The sequence below is a fragment of the Rosa rugosa genome, chromosome 6 (assembly GCF_958449725.1).
Source record: "Rosa rugosa chromosome 6, drRosRugo1.1, whole genome shotgun sequence".
In the NCBI taxonomy this organism is placed as follows: Eukaryota; Viridiplantae; Streptophyta; class Magnoliopsida; order Rosales; family Rosaceae; genus Rosa; species Rosa rugosa.
The window spans coordinates 1069832-1090444 of NC_084825.1; the positions used below are offsets into that span (position 1 = coordinate 1069832).

The 20613-nt window shown below is 38.6% G+C and overlaps 4 protein-coding genes across 5 annotated transcripts; 2 read left to right on the forward strand and 2 right to left on the reverse strand.

Annotated features, from left to right (window-relative positions):
* Positions 1–5521: 5521 nt before the first annotated feature.
* LOC133715362 (thioredoxin-like protein Clot) lies at positions 5522–6846 on the forward strand. The gene is made up of 2 exons (XM_062141841.1): positions 5522–5727; positions 6400–6846. Exons 1-2 carry the CDS (start codon positions 5583–5585, stop codon positions 6651–6653), a joined length of 399 nt encoding a protein of 132 aa, XP_061997825.1. The 5' UTR covers positions 5522–5582; the 3' UTR covers positions 6654–6846.
* A 470-nt stretch (positions 6847–7316) lies between these two features.
* On the reverse strand, positions 7317–13552 carry LOC133717343 (sister chromatid cohesion 1 protein 3). Of its 2 annotated transcripts, none has more exons than XM_062144041.1 (14): positions 13397–13552; positions 12693–12954; positions 12566–12612; positions 12406–12455; positions 12238–12308; positions 11605–12140; positions 11386–11503; positions 11172–11308; positions 10509–11077; positions 9769–9808; positions 9592–9637; positions 9344–9464; positions 8371–8514; positions 7317–7566 (listed from the first exon to the last, which is right to left on the reverse strand). In XM_062144041.1, exons 1-13 carry the CDS (start codon positions 13518–13520, stop codon positions 8416–8418), a joined length of 2220 nt encoding a protein of 739 aa, XP_062000025.1. In that variant the 5' UTR covers positions 13521–13552; the 3' UTR covers positions 7317–7566; positions 8371–8415. The 2 variants fall into 2 exon arrangements, with proteins under 2 accessions (XP_062000025.1, XP_062000024.1); XM_062144040.1 differs by having other exon boundaries at positions 7317–7574.
* Positions 13553–15209: 1657 nt separating this feature from the next.
* LOC133715578 (small ribosomal subunit protein cS22) lies at positions 15210–17259 on the reverse strand. The gene is made up of 4 exons (XM_062142114.1): positions 16905–17259; positions 16559–16660; positions 16164–16463; positions 15210–15372 (listed from the first exon to the last, which is right to left on the reverse strand). The coding sequence occupies exons 1-4, from the start codon at positions 17199–17201 to the stop codon at positions 15334–15336; spliced, it is 738 nt and encodes a 245-aa protein (XP_061998098.1). The 5' UTR covers positions 17202–17259; the 3' UTR covers positions 15210–15333.
* Positions 17260–18839: 1580 nt separating this feature from the next.
* On the forward strand, positions 18840–20568 carry LOC133714931 (large ribosomal subunit protein eL6-like). The gene is made up of 4 exons (XM_062141216.1): positions 18840–19166; positions 19418–19524; positions 19969–20150; positions 20259–20568. Exons 1-4 carry the CDS (start codon positions 18910–18912, stop codon positions 20412–20414), a joined length of 702 nt encoding a protein of 233 aa, XP_061997200.1. The 5' UTR covers positions 18840–18909; the 3' UTR covers positions 20415–20568.
* The last annotated feature ends 45 nt before the right edge of the window (positions 20569–20613 follow it).

Consider the following 20613-nt stretch of genomic DNA (forward strand, 5'->3'; position numbering starts at 1 on the left):
TAAATAGTAATATTAAATTTATAATTTTATATCATGATACCTCATAAAATATTAAAACAACATGAAGAGTATCACCAAAAGTAGAGTTACATTATCAAAATTCTTAATGCTTCTTAGAGTCTTGGGTGATGGACTGTCCCTATATTTTATATATTTTTTTTAAATAATAATATTTTATTATTACGAAAACAGGCCGAATCATTAAAGGATCGGATCGACCTAAATCCGTATTTGATCCGTTAAATAAACGGGTTAACGATTCAGATCATTAACGAATCAAAATTTTCGATCAAACCCGTCCAATAGCCACCGATCTGGAGCGGGTCCGAATCAAAATCCGGTCCATTTACAGGTCTACTTGAAACATTCTTACATAAATAAGAAAATGATTTAGTGAAAGCTAAAATAAACTCAAAAACAAGTTAAGTTCAATATTTAGGGGAGTGCATATATATACAGATCCTATCCAGAGCGGAGGTCCACTTTGAAATTAAAGTGTGAACTTCGAGTTTTGGGTCGCTTTTCGGTCGCACATCCACATCTCAACCGATCAATTTTTAGGTACTAGTGTGTAGATCATCTATGCAAATTTTCAGACAAATTGATGATCGTTAAAGCAATGATCACTGCCTTAAAGCTAGTACGGTTCAGGTTGACAGATTCAGTCCGTCGGTTGGTTTAAGCGAGTTATATATAGACACACACACACACACAGAGGATTCTTCTCAGGTAAGGATATCCTTACCTAAGCTTATGGAATGGATTTTCAGTTTTTAACCACTTTTCGATCACATATTCACATCTTAACCGTTCAGTTTTTAGGTCCTAATGTATAGATCACTTCTGCAAATTTTCATCCAAATTGTTGATCATTAAGGCATCCAAAACTGAAATTTACACGAACGAACCGAATCTGTCGGAATCGAAACCGTTTGTGTTCATTGTTGTAAATTGCAGTTTTGAGTGCCTTAACGATCATCAATTTGGCTGAAATTTTACATAGATGATCTATACATTATGACATAAAAACTGAATGGTTAGAAGTCCGCACCTAAGCTTGGGTAAGGACATCCTTAGCCAAGAAGGACTGTATATATATATATATATATATATATATATATATATATATATATATATATATATATATATCTAACAGCGCTGATCGGCTGGCAACCGACTCGATTTCTTCATAATCGGGTGAAGTAGTCGGTCAGCATGTAGGCAGGAATTCGGTGGAATTAGGCGGTCCTAGGCTGGCCTGGGCGTTCCTAGTCGGGTTTGGGCGGGGATAGGCGCTTGTCTTCTCTCTCATCTGAGTCGTCTTCTCTCTCTGTCTCCGCCTCTCTGGGTCGCCCCTCTCTTCTCGGCAACCTCTATCTCTTCGTCAACCCTCTCTCTCCTCTTAAATTTTCAGACCAGTTATGAAGCACAAAGTCTTCAAGATCTGTCTCTGTAATAATGGCTAGAAAGAGAAAAACTAGGCAGGTGATGAAGAAGATGAATAGTGTGGCTGCCTTAGTTTTTAGAAAAATTATCTTCAATGACGCGGTCATCAAGAGTCATTGCTGCAATGACAGCTTTTACTTACTTGGTATAAAAAATAGAGTCCCACTCTTGTTTGGACCCAAAATGAGCATTTTTGCCTGACAAGGCACGTCTTGGAGAAATTGAGCCAAAGTCAGTGGCTCAAGCTATATATTGTCGACAAGTTCGAAATATATATTTAGAGGCTAAATAAAGCCTACTATGGAAGCATGAAAAGTTAACTTTAGCACATTTTCCTACTTCGGCTAGGAGAAACTGAGCTAAACAAGGAAGGAGGGGCGGCAGACTAACCAAAAAAGATTCAAATAAGTTGAAACTTTCCAGATTAATACTAGACATCCCAAGGATCATTTCTTATGAAGAGTGCCAGAGCTAGTTTTGAGTGGAAGGCCTTCAAACAATCAGTCCAATTTTCTGCAGAAGCAAAACTGGAAAACTGGACCTGTAAGAGGTCCAGCAGCGTTTCCGGCCCAACCACATGGAAGAAAGCTCTAAAAATTTGCCACAATGATCTAAACTCATTGTGGATCATTTGATGTGAAGAGGTCGAAGGCCCATTTTGAGTTCTTGGTGGAGATATAGCTGCAGCAAAATTGGAGCAGTAAGTGCTTAAACCTAACATTCCATTAGTGTTTAAGTGCTTAAACCTAACATTCCATTAGTGTTTTAAGTGCTTAAACCTAACATTCCATTAATGTTTAAGTGCTAAAACCTAACCCATTATGAGTTGTTTAAGGCCAAATAGTGTTGCTTGGTAGCCTATATATAGAGGCTACAACAAGTATCAAAAGAAAAACAACACAATTCAACAAACATCTCTAAGATGATCTAAGTTCTCTCTAGAGCAACCTCTCTAAGAGCAACTCCTCTCCTTCTCTTTCTCTTATCGGTGATCACACTCCTAGTCCTAGTCTTCTCAGAAGCCGACTTTCAGTGCCACCAAACCCTCTGTCAACGTACTTCGGTCCTAGTCTCCTCGGGAGCCGACGGTAGTGCCGCGACCAAAAGAACAACAACACAATTCAACAACATCTCTAAGATGATCTAAGTTCTCTCTAGAGCAACCTCTCTAAGAGCAACTCCTCTCCTTCTCTTTCTCTTATCGGTGATCACACTCCTAGTCCTAGTCTTCTCAGAAGCCGACTTTCAGTGCCACCAAACCCTCTGTCAACGTGCTTCGGTCCTAGTCTCCTCGGGAGCCGACGGTAATGCCACGACCACAACGGTTACAGAACCAGCCAAGCAAGGGTAACGCCCTAGCAACCCAGCCAAGCTAAAGTCACGCTTTAGCAAGATCTCAATACTTCCCGGTGATTTCGCTCTGCTCAATCTGCAATATTGAGTATCGACTTGTGAACAAGAAGAAACTTCAGCAAAGTCCTCACCACAAGGCACAAAGAATCCCACGACGAGGTTGGTGCTCTCCTCGTCTACAATCGCTTGATAGAAGTCAGGTCAAGGGACACCCCCGATGACCGCACCCGAACGGTGCTGGCACGCCCGCGCAGAAAAGAGACTGTTGACCAGCTGCAACAAAATTGGAGCCAAACAACTCTCTCTCATTCTATCTTGTAGCTTCGTAGCTATTTGTTTTTGTCTTTCACTGAGCAAAGGAGAGTGGTTCTCTCCTATTATTTTTTGGGGAAAATGATCATTTACCCAATTTTGAGGTTAATTAACCCCTCTTACCCAAACACTCTAAGAGATTGCCCACTTACCCAATATTTTATATATATATTTTTTGCCCCAATACTCAATTAAGTTTTTTTTTATTACTTTTTATTTATTTTTAGGACAGTTTTGCCCTCTCCTTCTTTGTCACTTAGAGAGAGAAGTCATCAGAGACCTTGCCAGACTCCGGTGACCAGTGGCCGGCGCGGACTCCGGTGACCGGACTCCTGCGATCGATGATGGAATCAGGCGACCGGTCCCCGGAATCCTGAATCCGGCTACCAGACTGGTGATCAGATTCCGGCGTCTGATTTTATTGCCCCCTAATAATACCCAGTAATCATATTATTGCCCCCAATAATCATATTATTACCTTCCAATAATCATATTATTGCTCTTCAGTGAATTACATAACCTCCCAAAACCAAAATGAATACACTACAAGCACAATTGATCAATATGTTCAATTCTACATGTTCACTTTTTTTTTTCCTTCCCCATTATTGGAGCTCACAGTTTACCAAAAAATATATATATATTGGGCCACCCAGAAAATGCTCTGGGCATCCACTGGAGTGTGAGACGGGTTCCTTTTTTCACCGGTGCTTCCTCGACAGCGGTTTGGAGGTTGTGACCGGTCGTGACTGGAGTCTCTGCTTTAGCTTCTCGAAGAAGACGACAAGGTCACTACTCTCCGCCGTCTTGCCCCTCCAAAACGAACATGATCTCGGACCCAACCCGGACTCGAATTCAAACTCCGGCTGCCTCTCCAGCATTACTCACTTTCCTCACTAATTCTGATCCCGTTCCGGCCACTCAGGGCCTCAACTTCGTAGTGGTCTCGGTCTCTGAGGAGACGGCCACTGAGCCAGCACGCTGCCAATCGAAGATTGAGGCCAACAGCGACGGCCACGTGTTCGGGTTCTTCATGCCGATTCTGGCCATGTCCAACGGCGAGACTGCTTCTGACAGAGCGATTCGATTTCACCATGAATGAGATGAGAGAGAGTCGTGTTGTGGATGGAGAGAGAGAGAGAGGCTGAGGGGAGTCAAGAGAGAGAGTCTGAGGGGAGTATTAATTTGTTAATTAAAATGAGGGCAACATTGTCAATAGATGTTAGATTGGGTAAATAGGAGTAAAAAACTCTCAGTGAAGTGAGTGAGCAATTTTTAGGCTCAAATTGGATAAGTGGTCACGGCCCCTATTTTTTATTTTATCATTCACTGGACAAAAGGGCGTGGGACACCTTTTGTTGTATAGCCACTTCAATTGATCAACAAAGAGACAAATCAATTGGATTAGTCTCCGTTTATAATTGTCATTTAATTATTAAAAAAAAAAAACAATAATATCTTATTTCTAAATCACTTAAGCTATATAAATTTTAAAAAATTAATAAAAAATAAAAACCGCCTAGGCCCCGGGTTACCGCCCGACTAGAGCCTAGTGTTTTTTAGAATCTTGCTAACAGTAAAACCCTACAATTTCCAATAGATTTAAGTCACAAACCTTTGAAAAATTCATATAACTATCATTTATTATACTGTGAAAATTAAGTTCTCTTGTATATAAAGATACTAAGCTATTTTGATCATATTCTTACCCTCCTTGATAGAATTTCTAACTACGCCACTAGGTATGGCAATGATGGCCTGTCTAAAGACTTTTCACCACCAGAGCATCAAGCTTGGAATGTGCCCTTTGGACTCTGGGTGTTGGGCTTTTGGTGTTTGGGCCTTGTCTGTGGGCTAGCCTATGTTGTCTTTTGGGCCATGGACAACCAATTTAGTTTAGGTGTTTTATTTATAATAATTCCTTACTTGTGTAAGAATCTATGCTTGTTAGTTTTTAGTGAGCGTTAATGAGTTTTTTTTATTACTTTGCCTATTTACTATGTCGTAGTGTTGACATAATTTTATAAGCTTGCTTTCATTAAGTAAGCATGACACGTCTAATGAATGGACTCATCCTTTGTAATACTGTGCTATCACCACAACTTCTTGTATGTCTGTAAATATTAGCAGAAAGATATGTAATGATCATTCTGACAGCCTTACCTTTTACCAATGAAAATCTATGAGATGATTATTCAAAAAAAAATTATATTAAATTAGACTGCAATTTTTTTTTTCTTTTTCTTTTTGGTATTAGACTAATATAAAAGAAGCAAGAAATGTTTTTTGGTTTATGGGGGCTAATGTATTTGTCCAGCAAATTAGGGTAGGGAGGAGGAGCCACATAAATTTACCAACCTATCCTCCATATCATTTGCCTATAAAAACCAGAAACACCAATCATCATCATCATCATCATCATCATCATCTTCTTGTTTGGGTAATTGGGTTTTGATTAAAAAGTGAAGAGAATGCCTCTGACGGTGTTGGACGCGAATATCTCCAGCTTCGACAGCGTGTTTGAGAAATTCAGAGCAGAAGCACCAAAGAATAAGGCCAATCTCATCCTCTTCTTGGCTGACAAAGACCCTGCCACTTCTCTCAGTTGGTGTCCAGGTATCTATCTATCTATCCATCTACTCAATTTTCTTCTGGGTATTCTTCAATTCTTTGGTCCTGTTCACTCCCCAATTTTCCTACTTTATAGTCTCACTTTCAATTCTTGCCAACTTGGTGTCACTTGCTGTCTCCTTGCTAAGGTTGCGCGTGTTCAGATCATTGAAAAGTAATCATCTTTCTGACAAAACTGATCCGTTAGGCTTACTAGAATCAATTGGAAAAGTGCCATGTTGTGGTCCTGATTATCTTCTTTCTCACTGTGGATGCTAAATGCACATCAGAATCATGCTTTGGGAGTATCTTAATTTTGAGGGAGCCTGAATCTGTAGATAGGTTATGTTTATAAATGAAGTGTTTGGAATAGGATAGTTCAAATAAGAAACTAAGCTACTCTTTGAATGTGAAAATGGATTGTTGGCATTGACCTGTAGTAGTCTTCACACTGGTTGGTGAGATGAGAAAAATTGGATTATGATCTTATGACTTCTGCTTATGGCTCCAAAAAGCCTTGACTTGATAAAAAAAGCAGGTGTTTTCAGCTTTACCAAACACCTACTTGTCCAATGAATAACTATTGGTTGGGCATGTGACCTGTAGTATACTAGCAGAGGAGCTAGTATACTCCTCTGCTTCATTTTAAGGCGCTGATTTTCACTTTTTCTGTGTCAGATTGTGTGAGAGCTGAACCTGTAATCTACAAAAAGCTGGAAGCTGCACCCGGTGATGTCGCACTTCTGAGAGCATATGTTGGAGATAGACCAACATGGAGGACTCCTCAACACCCATGGAGAGTGGACTCAAGGTTTAAGGTTACTGGAGTTCCAACACTCATCCGCTGGGAAAATGATGCTGTCAAGGGTCGCCTTGAAGACTATGAAGCGCATGTTGAAAAGAAGATCGACACACTTGTTTCCGGAAATTAAGTTTTTATAATTCCAACAGAAAGATGTTTGAATTTCCATGTGTTATGTGACTTGTTAGACTTCATGTCAAAGTTTAGCACCAATGGAAATTGGGAAATAAATGTTCCATGCTAGGAATGTGTGATTCACAATTTAGGTATTAAAGGATGTGTTGCAGTTGGCAGTAGCCAATTGTTCTGAATTCTTCTGCCAATTTACAGTCTAAACTATGAATGGTCCTGCTATGTCATCGACATAAGTACAAGTACAAAACGTTTAGATACATTGGGCATCAGTGCTGATTGATGCATAACATAAGCTCATTTGGATTTGCCCGCATTCTTTTCTCTCGCATATTCCGAAGGACAACCATTTAATCTGCATACGATACATAAACTGAAGGACAACCATTTTAATCTGCATACATACCCTGAAATACTGAAGGATAATAAAGAGATGGATTCACAACATCAACATCAAGAGGTTAACTAGTAATGAAGAATCATAATCTTGATGAATTTGGTCTACTTATCGTTTTAAAGTATTTGAGAAATTAAGCTATTAAGCTAATGAAAGGTTCTCAGTATAGATTATAAATTATCAAGAAAAATAGTCAACTGCAGCAGAACTCCATGTTTCTTAGCTAGAAGAGTCAGCAGTGTCTGATAATAGCGAGGGTAATTGAAGGTACAAAAGTTCGATGAAAATACCTAATAAATTTGCCATTTTCTATATAAATTAGATATGCGAAAGTGCGGAACAATTTATAGATTTATATATGGTGAACTGGATTCACTAGAACATGATAAGAATAATTTACCACAACCTCTACTAACTACACATGTGGACTAAACTTCTCTATAAGATCAAAATTTCTTTGCAATTGCTGTACAAACTCCTGAGCTCCCTTCTTTATTCTGTGACCTGGCAATTCCTGCAAAACTTCAGATAGAGTAAAATTAGCCTGCTTTTAGTGTACTATCGTGGAACACATGTCAACGGCATACTCACAGAAAAGTAAATTGAAAAAAATAAAGCACGCAAGAAAGAAAGAAAGAAATGAAAGTCCTCAGTACAACATTATACCCATACATTACTGATAGTCATTGCTGAGATAGTCACCAGTCCTCCTTAGTCTACCATTGCAAGGAGATAGTCTACCACTAATGTATTGGTACAACATTTTACTGAACGGACACCAGAAAGAAGGATGACTGAAAAACTTAAAAAGTGGGTCCAAGTTCCAGAAGTTCTCACTCTTGCAAGTTACAACTGTTTAATAGACAACACCTCCCTAACACAGAAAATTCGGAAATTATATAACATAAATAAACTATTAGAATAGTTTATCCAGATCCCATTTCTAAGCCTGTCAAATATCTACTTCAGCTTCTTAGAGCTAGGGTCTACTCTTAAGTTTCATATTCATCCCACATTCCCCATTTAGATAGATTCTCAAACAGATACCAAAATCACGTTTTTTTTAAATAAATAAAAAATAATTAAAAAAAAAAAAAAAAAAAAAACCTTCTTTTCTAAGCAACACAGATTAAGGCATTAATTATTTGACAAAACTTGCCCCTCATGCATAAATCTTATATATTTGGTTCACATAATCAGTAAGAAGGTATCACAGCATAGCAAATTGCACAATAGAAAAACATTAAACCCACTAATATCATTACAACACAAAACTCAACCACAAAGACTGCCCGGAAGTAGCAATAAGATCCTTTACCTATATATGTGAAAGCCAAAAGCACATCATCAACCTCGGATCATCTTAGATTTGAGCCTTTGAGAGGGTTTGAGTCAACTTCAGACTAATGTCACCATAAGGAACTTCTTGTTTTACATCAATAAGATCATAACTCTTCAAGACCTGAAATATACCAGGAATAATTACATTTACAAATAATAACAGATGGCAAAAGTTTATGAGAACAATTACATACAAACACCTACTTCAACAGGCAGCAAAAGTTTTGCTTGTTTACAAGGTATAAAAGGAACAAGCAACTAACCAATTTAACAAAAGATTGAGCATCCAACAAGTTGCGTTTTTCCAAAAAAAAAAAAAAGGCAGAAAACAATTTTCTAAATAGGGACCAAGACTTGGAAAGGAAAATTATAATTATTAAATACTTATGCCTTGAGGAAACAAGTTGGAAACTTTGGCTGCTAAGCCATAAACTGTTAAAAGTGACTCTTACCATTTATTACAGAAAACAGAAAGGAAACTCAAACTAATAGCTTAATTAACACCAAGCATATCAAATGGCTGAAAAGGATAAGAAAAACACAGACTGAGATATCGAAATCATACAGAAAGTTTTGTTTCCTCAAGGCATAAGTATTTAATAATTATCAAGTATCCCGAATTGTATGCATACTTCATTTCAACGATCAGTGATATACAGTGGGCATGCTATGCCACAAAACTTCAAGTAATTTTTATCAATTTACTTTCCGACCAGGACAATACGAAAGAGACCTCATTTCTTTTACCATATTTAAACCACATGATGCAGCATAGAAATCATTCATCCAACAATATGTTGTCCATTGTTTAAATGCCACTTCATGCGGTACAAAAAAAATTTAGTCAATTTGCATTATCCTGCTAATAAAGAATTTATTCAAAACATTTTTTATTTTGCCCTTATTTTATTCAAAGCAATAGCCTAAAAGAAATGTCGGAGAAAAATTACCAGTGTTTCAAAGAACATTCGAGCACATAGCTTTCTTCTTTTTCCTTCTAAAATTTTGTTCAAGCTGAGATCACTGGATAGGTCTTCTGGAGATTGGCTTTTCAAATATTGAGCTACAGCCCTGCACAGCAAATGAGTAAAAAACAATAAAATATGAAGGTAACTAGATACTGAGAACACAAACGTACCGTGACAAACATCTAAGCATCCTTTACAAATAAAGAGAGAAGGGATAGAAAGAGAAGTACCTGGTTCTGACCGACAATGAATCAACTCCTTCTGTCCCTTGAGAACCTGGTATAAGCATAGATACATCATTCAAACAGTGGATGTAAAAGTACAGAAAAAACATGAATGAAAGTAATATACAAGTTATAGTTCAATCAATGATAAATACACAGATGAAATAAACATTTTTCAGTTACCAGCTGGTGTACGATCATCTGCTTCCAGAAACCAAAGATCCTACAATAAAACATTTCAGCAAGTTAGACAACTGTGTCATAGTTAACTAGTGCACATATCACATTATTCATTTCATATCATAAAACATTATTCATTTCATATCATATTATACATCACATTTATTTACCACATCATATAGCATTATGTGTTAACTAGTGCGCTTACCATATTATTTCTTACATGTTTCACCCATTGATATTATAACTTCTACTGTAATTTTCGTCCTTCAATAGCCTATCAAGTGTATTGTATAAAGTACGACAACACACATAAAAGAAACTAAATGTTTGAAATTAACTAGATAGAAAGATAAGCTTCAAGCTTCAAAGAGTATGGCATGTTCTTAATCAACATAGCTCAGTCAAGGCTCATTCAAGCATTATAAATCTCAAAAGAGTGAGTTGTGTTCAATTTTTTTTTCTTCTTTTTAATAGAGAAAGAGTGAGCTGTGCTTAGTACATCAAGCTGATTGCATCATGTTGGAACAAGCCTCGGGTTCTTTTTAACAAGTCTCTAATATTATACTGGGCCTTACATCAACGGAATCCAAAACCTAGTGCCTCACATAAACATAAAAGATAAACTGAGGTATGCACTGTTCAACAAAAGAACCAAATTGTAAAATGAAAAGCAGAAGGAATGTAAAGGATAAACACAATTCACATAAGAACACATATACAACCAAATACTTAAAACTTACTTCTGCTTCTGCAGTCATTGACACAGGGTTATGTGAAGGAACAGTGTAATCAGGATGTACCCCCTCTCCTAACATTGTCGGTGTTCCAAATTCAGATCCAGTTGACACTTGTAAATCTGGTGTCTGCAGTATTTGAGTTCCAGTATTTATTTCAAATGAATGAACTGAAGCTGATCCCACTTTTGGTGATGGGGCAGGAGTAAAGTCATCTATCATCAGAGAACGCTTGATTGTAGGCGAATCGGGCAAAACCCCATCATGTTCAACACCTCTAAATTGTTCAGCGTCTTGGCCACACCCAGTTGCAGGAGAAGAAGGGGATTGTAGACCCTTCACTGGGGAAGATTCATTGGCAGGGACAGAGTCTCCAACTCTGTGCTCTGGGGAGACATCAATTGTAACAGGAGAGAAAGGAGGAAGAGGAGACACTGCAGCCGCATCTTCTGAGACCACTTCGGTTGTGGGAGAAGGAGACGTTGGCCTAGGGTCTGGAAGAGCTTCCTCAAACAAATGGGATTTTGTAGATATGTATGTTTTGTCATAAATGTTACTAAGATCAGAGCACAACCCTGCAGACAGACACAGATTCTCATAAAATAAGGTCATTACTATGGAAGACAAGCAGCAAGAGAAAACTGGTGAAGGAAATGACAGCTTAATTACCGGTTAATGAAGGCTGAAGGAACACTTGTTCCTTTCTTAAAACGTTTTTCAACTTCCAAATACCCAATGCAGAGGACGGAAGTTTCTTCCTTTTGCGGATTATATCACTGGCATCTTTAAGTCTCTTCCCAATAAACCTACAAATTCACAACCTTGTCTCAGTAACCAATACCAGAAGAAAGTGGTCCTATAAGAATAATATCTGTAGTCATACTTATTAGATAATACAACAGGATCATCAAAGTACTGCTTTTTTCTTTTCCTTGGTCTTGGCTGCTCAATAAGTGGCTGTTCAAGAGGTGGCTGTTCAATACGAGGTGTTGATTGGATTGCTGCAACAACAAGAGAAAAATTAAAAGGCAAGATAAAGTTGGGGATTTTTATTTTTACATCTAAAGCATATGATAAAATAGAGATCGTAATGCAACCGCACCAACTGAAACAGATGTATTAATATTCTGTCGGTCCTCTGACAAAGAAGCAACAGAAGCTAGTGTTTCTGAACTTGGCTGGACCGCTGGAGATGGCCCAACAGAATGTATACTTCCCTCCATAATTGGAGAAAGAATGGCTTTCTCATTTGTTGGTGGGTCATGTTGTTCAGTAACATCATTCCTATGACTGGAAGCAAATGGAAAGGTTTCTGAGCTAATATCAGAAACTGCATTGCGTTGAGCTTCTATTTCTGGAACATTTTCAGGGGAACTGTTGTCTCTATGACTCAAATTAAGAATTTCTGTAGGCTGACTTGGTCCAGGATCTTGACATCCAAAATCCTTCTGAGTCTCCTTTTCTGGACAGTCTGGAAGGGTAAAATCATCGCTAGGCCTCCGTTGTTCGTCTGTCGGACTAGGAACACCAGAAATTCCTTGAGAACCTTGAAGGTTTACCTCGTCATTATGTCTTGTTCGTTCATCTGTCAGATTGACCGGACTATGAGTACCCTGTTCCGGATGTGGGGGGATGGTGCTGTAACCATGGAAACATAATAACTTATCATACTGCTTTCTGAAATAAGAATTTAAAAGCATTACGTTGATAATTCAAAGTTCATTAGGAAGCATACTCCACATCCATAGGGGTAACATGTGAACCAAAATCCTCTATTTGATGCGATAGATCCTCCATCCGGATATCCTAAAAAGATTAAAGGTTTCAATCAGTAATATTGCATTTCCAATACCTTAGGATTGAAACACTAGTATAAAAGAGAGCAAATACAAAAAAAAGATACCTCGTCAAAAGTTATAGCAACATAAGGGTTTGTTGCAATGGGAAATTGTTCTGTGATATGAAATTAAAATATGTTAAGACTTCCATCAAAAGAGGAAGCACAGATAAAGACATAAGAAGAAGTAAGATGAAAATTTCAAAAAGAAATTCACTTCAATAACCTGTTAACGTGATATCCTCCTGATTCCCTAGATGATCATTGTGAGCCCTGAGGAAACAAAATCACTTGATCATAAATTGTTTGGAAAAAAAAAATGGAGCTGAAAGATGGACAATTGAGAATATTACCCGTCATAATCAAAGTCGGGACCGCAATCCAAAGCATCAAGGCATAATGTTTCAGGCAAAGTGATAGACTGAAGCGGTGCTTGCATTGCGTTCTCTGGCAAGCTCAGGTCTATAGAAGCAAAGGCCTTTTTGAGGCCATTCAATACAACGTTACAGTCCTGGTGAAGATACTCGACTTTCTTTGAGTAAATCCGAACAACCCCTAGTAGGAGGTGCCCTGACATTCTGAGTGCAATAGGAACCTCGGGAAACATGATGCGATCTAATAACCAATTCATTGGGAAATTGTTAGCTAATCAAACTTAAACATTTAACTTTCTACGCAAATCAAATGAATATGAGAAATCAATCTACCAACAAATGACTGAAAAAGCATTCTGCAATGGAGCCCAGAAAGTGATGAAAAACCAAAACTGGGGAAAGAAAGAAAAACCAAACCAAACCAAAGGATTTGAACCCAAACTCAGAATGATTGGTTGTGAAGCGAAGATAAGTAGCAATGTTATTGGATGTATAGGAAAATTGAAACCAGCGATTGGAGAGAGAGAGAGAGAGAGAGAGAGAGATAAAGAACGCCAAAACCAGACCGAAATAAAATTGGGCAATTGGAATAGTGTAAAACTAAAAAGGGTAATCTTGGATGGATGACATATAAAGATCTAAACAGAAAGCAGGAAACTTGGAAGCAAAATTCGGAAACTGACCGACGGTGGAGGGGATGTCGGTGGCGGCGTAATGGGACTTCTTGAGTCTGTGCTGCAGATGGGCTGCGCACCATACGGTTCCCAATGGGCCCTTCCGAGCCAAGATTGTGTGCGAGTAGAACATCCTTCCTTCCTTGCTTGCTTTGCTTGCTCTCTCTCTCTCTGTTCAATTGAAACCGCAGCAGCAGCGGTTTGGGTTATAAGAGTTCCCCTATAGACTATAGAGATAAGGGGTTTAGGGTTATTGCCAAAAATTAAATACGCCCATTCAATTGGGGGGCGGGAAATATGAAACGTGCCGCCATTTTTGGATTTACCAATACCCCACTCTTTTCTCCCGAATTACCTACTCATGCCATTTATTTAGAGACTTATATTTATTGATTTTATTTGGGGATGGGAGAGGGCTTATATGTCAATTTCAAAACAAATTTATGGTTTTTGGAGACTTTCCTTCTAAATACAGATTTAGAGAATTAATCCTATTGAATCTTGGATTATGTTACGAGCCCATAATTTAAGGCCCTTAATCCCCGTCTGACAGAAAATATGAGGGGTTTGAGAGTGAGAAGAACTCCAATGGGTGTAGAACAGAACAAAACTCATTCAAGTGGGATGTCGTTGAAACTTGAAACACAACAAAATGAGTCTTAGGAATTAGGATAGTAACCTATAGTTTCATGAGATTTTTCAACCATGCATGTAGTTTCATGCATCCACTTTCCTTGAAGCCTATAAGTCTTGAGGCATTCCATCAGCAAATACACAAGCGATCCCCAATTGCTTGTTGAAAATTACTACCAACTTCTAAAATCAATATTAAACCATCACGGCTGCAATATTTTCTTCTGCGTACAACTCGTGTATTTCTAGCTCACAGGACAAACATTTTGCAAATAATCACCAAATGAGTAGCCCTTCCATCAGATGCTTATTCAAAGGAACCAGCTGCTATAGCCAAGTCCATGCTTTAATACCTAAATAAAAAGACTATGAGATAGCTTTCGCTGTTCATTCAGTGGGCCTTGGGGGACGACGCAGCAAGAAACCTGCAAAAAAGAGAGAGACGGAGTCGAACCAAACATTTGCCGACTAACAGAGCTAGCTGGTTTGCTTTGTTTTTCTTTTCTGTTGTTGATCACATGTGTGAATGTTCTTAATTGTAAGAGGTAATTGTCAGTGTTTGATAACCGGGCTAGTAGCATTTGTGTTCTGTATGAAGTTAAGGTGAACATTATATATTCTCCAAGTCAATTTTCCTAGATAAATAAGCCAGTACCAGATTACCAAAACACCAGCAAGTTTCCTATTGTTTTGATCATTCTGTCTTTTCAAAATGCTGTGAACTGGCCAGCTATTAATAATCAAAAACCCTACTGGTTCATAGCTACTGACGTAGAATAATTTTCCAAATAAGGGGTGGTAATATTGAGGAAAGAAGCATACTAGCAGAAAGCGAAATCAAAATGCATTTCATCTCCATTTTACCGAGTGTTACAAAACCAACAATGGTCATCTGAGAACCTATTAAATTTATCTAGTAGCCACAGTTGATATCTCAACAAATTCAACCAAATTCAATCATAAAGCCTGACAAGACTAATTGACTACAAATGATGACAGGTGATGCTTTAGAATCAAGATAATTAATTCAGTCAAAGTGAATCTTGGACAGCACCAAATCTGACTAGCTCATTAACAATTTAACATCAGCTTCTACCACAAATGATAGCTTCAACTTGAAGGCACCAGTATCTCAGATCATATGTTCTATTAACTGTTGGCTTATACGAGGATAGACTACAAAACCTCATGCCAGAACCATAAGAAGAGAAAATACTTTTGACTTTTGTTCTACATAGAAATGGTCTGTCCCAATTTTTGCTACAATAGATACAATACAAACTCTCCAAACCCAAAATATTTCTGCCAGTTCACTATGCCTTGTTGACGCGAATTCTTTGGCCTTCAAAAAACTGCAGTGAACAAGATGTAGTAGAATAAATACTCACAGCATAACCAAAGCGGGTAGCAACTAATTCAGTAAGGAAACATGTGCTCACATAGTTCCAATTATTCACAATAAAGCAGTAACCCATATCCATGCCAATGAAAACATTTTTTCACCATAGATTATGACTACAATGTGAAAATCAGCAGGATGCAGACACAAGGAAGCATGCATCATGTAGAATGAGAACGGGTTTTGTGCTTCGTACTACATATTGCTACAAAACAATTAGCAGGAAACTATGCAGACAAGAGGAGAACTAATGATGAAATTCCAAGCACATGCAAATTCGAAAAGTAGGCCAGTAATTCTCTCTTTGTTCATTGAATGAAATCATTGCCTTGGTAATATGAGAAAAACACAAGAGGGATATCGATGAGCCTACAAAGTAACAATAAAACTAAGTTAGATAAATGGGTGAACCTATATGTGTGTGTGTGTGTGTAGGGAACGGTTCTACAGCGGACTTGCACACTTTGCAATATTGCTGTTTCACTGTTTGATACATTTACACATACACCTATATCCATGACTGACTGCAATTACATTTTCAACAAAGGTCATACCTTTATATCTTGTATAATCAGAAGTGCAATGAAAACTTTAAAACATATAAAAGAAAGGAAATAGGAACAAAATATGGTCAAGAATACTCAAGGGAAGATCCACACACACACATGCACACAACTGCGTATATGCCTGTATAGTTAGATTCACCACTTCCTCAAAAGCATGACACAGAAGTTAGAAACTTACAGTATTGTTGAAAGATGAGATGGCAGCTTCTACATCCTCCTCTGATGAGAAAGAGACAAACCCAAATCCACTAGATTTTGAGGTTCCTGGAACCCGGGAGACCTTTGCACTAAGAACTTTTGCTTTTTCAGAGAAAAGCTTTTGGAGTGTATCTGTAGTTACTCCCTTTCCAAGATTTCCAACATAAACTTTGTGGGGGCTGTCGACAAATTGGGACTCTTCTGCCTGGACAAGTGATAAATCTGGTTGTAGAAGGGGTTTCTCGGTTATGTTTACCTTGATCTCGCGTCCTCCAATCTCCTGTATTAACAAGGAAATGGAAGCATACAATATGTCATCAATCAGTCTTTAACAGTGTTTGTCAATAGAAACCTACGAATCTCGGAAACACTTACAGTTCCATTCAGCTTCTCAACTATGGTATTTGCATCTTCAACAGTCTCTGCTGTAACAAATGCAAACCGGCGACTTCTTCCTGAGTACTTATCATACATCACCTATGACCAAAACAAAGGGAAAAACAGTCAGATATCTCCTTTTCTCATTCTCTTTTGACAAAAAAGAAAGCAAACTCAAACTGAAGGAAACAAATCCTCCTGTGTACTTGAGCAATACATATCTCCTAAGTCCCAACTTGGATTTTAAGATAGCAACCTCTTCAAATTATAAGCATTTAACATGTTTCAGCTAAAGTTCTCTAGTTTAGGTAAATGTAAGCAGAGAAGCAAGGAGATGAGGTACCTCAGCCTTCTCAACAGCACCATGTTCTTCAACAATTTTGGTAAGCTCGGCATTATCCACAGTCCTGGGAATGTTGCCGATGTAGACTCTCCTGGCGGCTTTAGAAGACGGGTCGGCGGCGACTTCTTCGGCAACAGCATACAGCCTCTGCGAGTCTCTGGAGGTCAGCTTCAGATAAGAGCCCTGAAACGGTGTCGCTTTCAGGATTTGGAGGGTCAGCTTCGGTGAGGCTTTGATGGGTTTTGTGGGGTGGTGAAGGAGATTGGGTGATGAGAAAAGTGATGAGATTGTCGCCATTTCTAAACAGAATTAGATGAACGCAAAGGTTTTAGAGCAGAGGGAGAGTGAGAGTCTCGGAGGCATTATCTCATTATCTAAAAGCTCGAAGTTTTCTATCTCACCCGCGGGTGACGACTGCTTTTTATTTTTAACTTTTTTTTGTCGTAGTCAAATTACCCCTATGTCAGTTTACTTTTTTTTTTTTTTTTTTAAGAAAAATAGACAATTATTAATCCACGAAATTACAAAAATGAGGATGACACTGTAAATCCGAACTACTCCGAGTAGAGAAGAGGACTCACTCGTACCCCTAAAATAGAACTAGCGATTACAAACACCATGAGCCGATAGGGGCTCAACTGTAACCTACAGACAAACAACCTACCTCAGGAGTGTAGATACATCCTTACAGCTAACCTCAAGAAGAGAGTAGCCCCTTCCGACACCATATACCAAAACTGCCAGTATACGTGTAGAGACGTCTTCCCATTACATTGACAACAACAAAACATTGAAATTAGGAAAACAACTAGTCCATGGAGATGACACCATAACAATGGCACAACCTTTAGACCTAACCCAACAACTCTAGCTCTAAAGGGTAGGGATTGATGAACCCTAAACACTTAAAAACCAAAATTAAACCCTAAAAAGAAACGACAACAAGCCGCCGCGAACCACCTCTCTTCACGAAAGAGTCGACAATAGACCATGAACAGTGAGCACGGGAGATTCGGACTAGATCCAAAACCACAGCAGTAATCCAATTTTTTCCCTGTCATTCTGCCAGACCCATCAAGACCATAAACCAGCCCCATTACACAGGAGCATCATAGTGACAGCTCAAAAACCACCCAAGCAATCGCTCTGAACAACTGCCCCAGACTGCCGCCGTCAAAATCAGAAAACCCATGGCACTTGGAATCCCCAAGCCTGGCCTCCGAGCAACTCGACGAATAACTCGAGAGTCCAAACTACTGAACTACTGGAGAAACAAATCAGCCCGTCCAACCGCACCATAGCCACATCGAGGTCGAAAGCCAACGCCGGCGTAGAGGCGTCGTCGGACAAGCGGAGAAACCAAGTTGTTAACTGCCTGTTTCCAGTTTTTGCGGAGCGAAAGAAAGATAAAAGAGACCCGTTCGTTATTGTCGTAATCGAAGAAACTTTTAGAGTATATATTTTTAATATATGATCGATTTCTCACTATGATCGATTACTCACTATCAATTTACATTATGACATTTTAATTTTGATAAATTGCTGCGTAATCCCATATCATTTTCAATTTTTAGCATTTATTTTTCTATAATTTCATCTAAATTTATAATAAAACTCAACGTGAAATTATTGTGATAAAATATTCAAAACTCTAAACAACTTATTAGAAGTGAAAAACATCAAAATACATTGATGTATTGTAGCATGCGAGTTGAACTTGACGACAAATTTAGACGAAATTACATAAAACTTAACCCCAAATTGACAATAGGAGGTAAATTGACAGAAATTGAAAAAGTAACGGTGCAAGCGAGCGAAATCGAAAAATCATGAGGTAAATTGACAAACATGGGAAAAAGGGGCCGAGAGGCCCGTTTAATGCATAAATGGGCCGTTAACCTAAGGCCCGGTTGGTCCGCAGCATATATATATAAGTGGTAGTCTGTCTAGGGTTTTGTTCGGCCGAAGCATTTTCATTTAGAGAAGGAGAGGCAGTGATCTCGTGATGGCGCCGAAGCAGAGGAAAGCTCAGGTGAGCAGAAACCCGGATCTGATTAGAGGGATCGGGAAGTACTCTCGGTCCAAGATGTACCACAAGAGAGGGCTTTGGGCTATCAAGGCCAAGAACGGCGGCTCTTTCCCTCGCCACGATAAGAAGCCCGCCGCCGACGTCCCTGCCGTCAAGCCCCCCAAGTTTTACCCCGCCGACGATGTCAAGAAGCCTCTTACCAACAAGCACAAGCCCAAGCCCACCAAGCTCAGGTCCCTTTCCTTTCACTCCCATCTCTGTTTCTCTTGGTCTCTGTGTGTGTTGGTATGTAGCATATATGTGTTTCTGTTGTGAATTGCTTCCAGGTATGGAAATGATGCGATTTCATGTAAAAATCTCAACTTAGGTTTTGGATTTGGGAAAACTAGAGACTTCCCTGCTACCATGAAATTACAGTTGAGATTAGATGTTACTGTGTTTACTTTGCAGCTGAAGGGATTGTTGACATTTTAATATTATGCAGGGCAAGCATTACCCCCGGAACTGTGTTGATCATTCTGGCTGGAAGGTTCAAGGGCAAGAGGGTTGTCTTTTTGAAGCAGCTTTGTTCTGGCTTGCTTTTGGTCACTGGTATGTTTTCTTTTTCTTAATTAACTGACTGAGAAATTGTTTTTGCTTTTGGTTACCAAGTTGTGCCTTTTGTGTTCATGTCCCTGTGATCAATGTACATTTAGTTTGTTATGGTTGTGTGTCATTGTGCTGTGCTGGTTAGAACCTGCGGTATTGAAGTGATCAAGAGAACTATTTAGCTGATAACTTGCTCATAAGGGTGTTTCTTACAAAGCTAATTGCTTAACCTGTGGAATTAAAGTGATTAATTTTTTATAGAGTGCTTGATATCAAGTTCAAGAGAACTATTCAGCTGTCTGGCAAAAATCTGCTCATATATGTCTTTTTTACAAAGCTAATTGGAGTAATATCTGTTGGCGTGCCTGACAACTTTTCATCAACATGTTCATGCCTTGTCACGATTTTTCTTTCAACTATTTGCTTACTGTGTTTCTGTCTATCCAGGGCCATTCAAGATTAATGGTGTTCCTCTTAGACGGGTGAACCAATCTTATGTTATTGGAACTTCAACCAAGGTTGACATCTCTGGTGTTAACGTGGAGAAGTTTGATGACAAGTACTTTGCTAAGGAGGGTCAAAAGAAGAAAAAGAAGGGAGAAGGCGAGTTCTTTGAAGCAGAGAAGGAGGTTGGTGTTTGATCCTTTTTTTCTTTTCAAGTGTTTGGTGGGCATGCCCATATTTTAGTCCTCTGCTTGATCTTTCTTCTGACCAGTGATAATTTTCTTGTATTGCAGGACAAAAATGTACTCCCGCAGGAGAAAAAGGATGACCAGAAAACTGTTGATACTCCATTGATTAAAGCCATTGAGGGAGTTACAGATTTGAAGACTTATTTGGCTGCAAGGTTTTCTCTCAAGCAAGGAATGAAGCCACATGAGCTTGTTTTCTAGAGAAGAAGTTGGAAGTATTAGGACTTGCTTTTCTTTCCTACAATTTTTCAAGTTTTGTTTGAACTTGGTCTCAGGGGTTGTACTTTATAAAGTTTTATTGACATTTAAATATCTAATCAGATGTTTTTGGTCATGCATTTGAAGTTTTATCTTATATGATTGTCTTGCTCTTTTTTTTTTTTTTAGTCTTTTTTTCTTT

What these genes read in the sequence shown, in the direction of transcription:
- LOC133715578 (XM_062142114.1), bottom strand. Translation starts at nt 17,201, where the DNA reads ATGGCGACAATCTCATCACTTTTCTCATCACCCAATCTCCTTCACCAC. An exon ending in TTGAGAAGCTGAATGGAACT is followed by an intron (nt 16,464 to 16,558) that starts GTAAGTGTTTCC and finishes TTGTTAATACAG; the next exon opens with GAGATTGGAGGACGCGAGAT. An exon ending in TCTCATCTTTCAACAATACT is followed by an intron (nt 15,373 to 16,163) that starts GTAAGTTTCTAA and finishes TGTTCACTGCAG; the next exon opens with TTTTTTGAAGGCCAAAGAAT.
- LOC133715362 (XM_062141841.1), top strand. Translation starts at nt 5,583, where the DNA reads ATGCCTCTGACGGTGTTGGACGCGAATATCTCCAGCTTCGACAGCGTG. An exon ending in TTCTCTCAGTTGGTGTCCAG is followed by an intron (nt 5,728 to 6,399) that starts GTATCTATCTAT and finishes TTTCTGTGTCAG; the next exon opens with ATTGTGTGAGAGCTGAACCT.
- LOC133714931 (XM_062141216.1), top strand. Translation starts at nt 18,910, where the DNA reads ATGGCGCCGAAGCAGAGGAAAGCTCAGGTGAGCAGAAACCCGGATCTG. An exon ending in CCCAAGCCCACCAAGCTCAG is followed by an intron (nt 19,167 to 19,417) that starts GTCCCTTTCCTT and finishes AATATTATGCAG; the next exon opens with GGCAAGCATTACCCCCGGAA. An exon ending in TGGCTTGCTTTTGGTCACTG is followed by an intron (nt 19,525 to 19,968) that starts GTATGTTTTCTT and finishes CTGTCTATCCAG; the next exon opens with GGCCATTCAAGATTAATGGT.
- LOC133717343 (XM_062144041.1), bottom strand. Translation starts at nt 13,520, where the DNA reads ATGTTCTACTCGCACACAATCTTGGCTCGGAAGGGCCCATTGGGAACC. An exon ending in TTGCTATAACTTTTGACGAG is followed by an intron (nt 12,309 to 12,405) that starts GTATCTTTTTTT and finishes TAATCTTTTTAG; the next exon opens with GATATCCGGATGGAGGATCT. An exon ending in GTTACCCCTATGGATGTGGA is followed by an intron (nt 12,141 to 12,237) that starts GTATGCTTCCTA and finishes CCATGGTTACAG; the next exon opens with CACCATCCCCCCACATCCGG.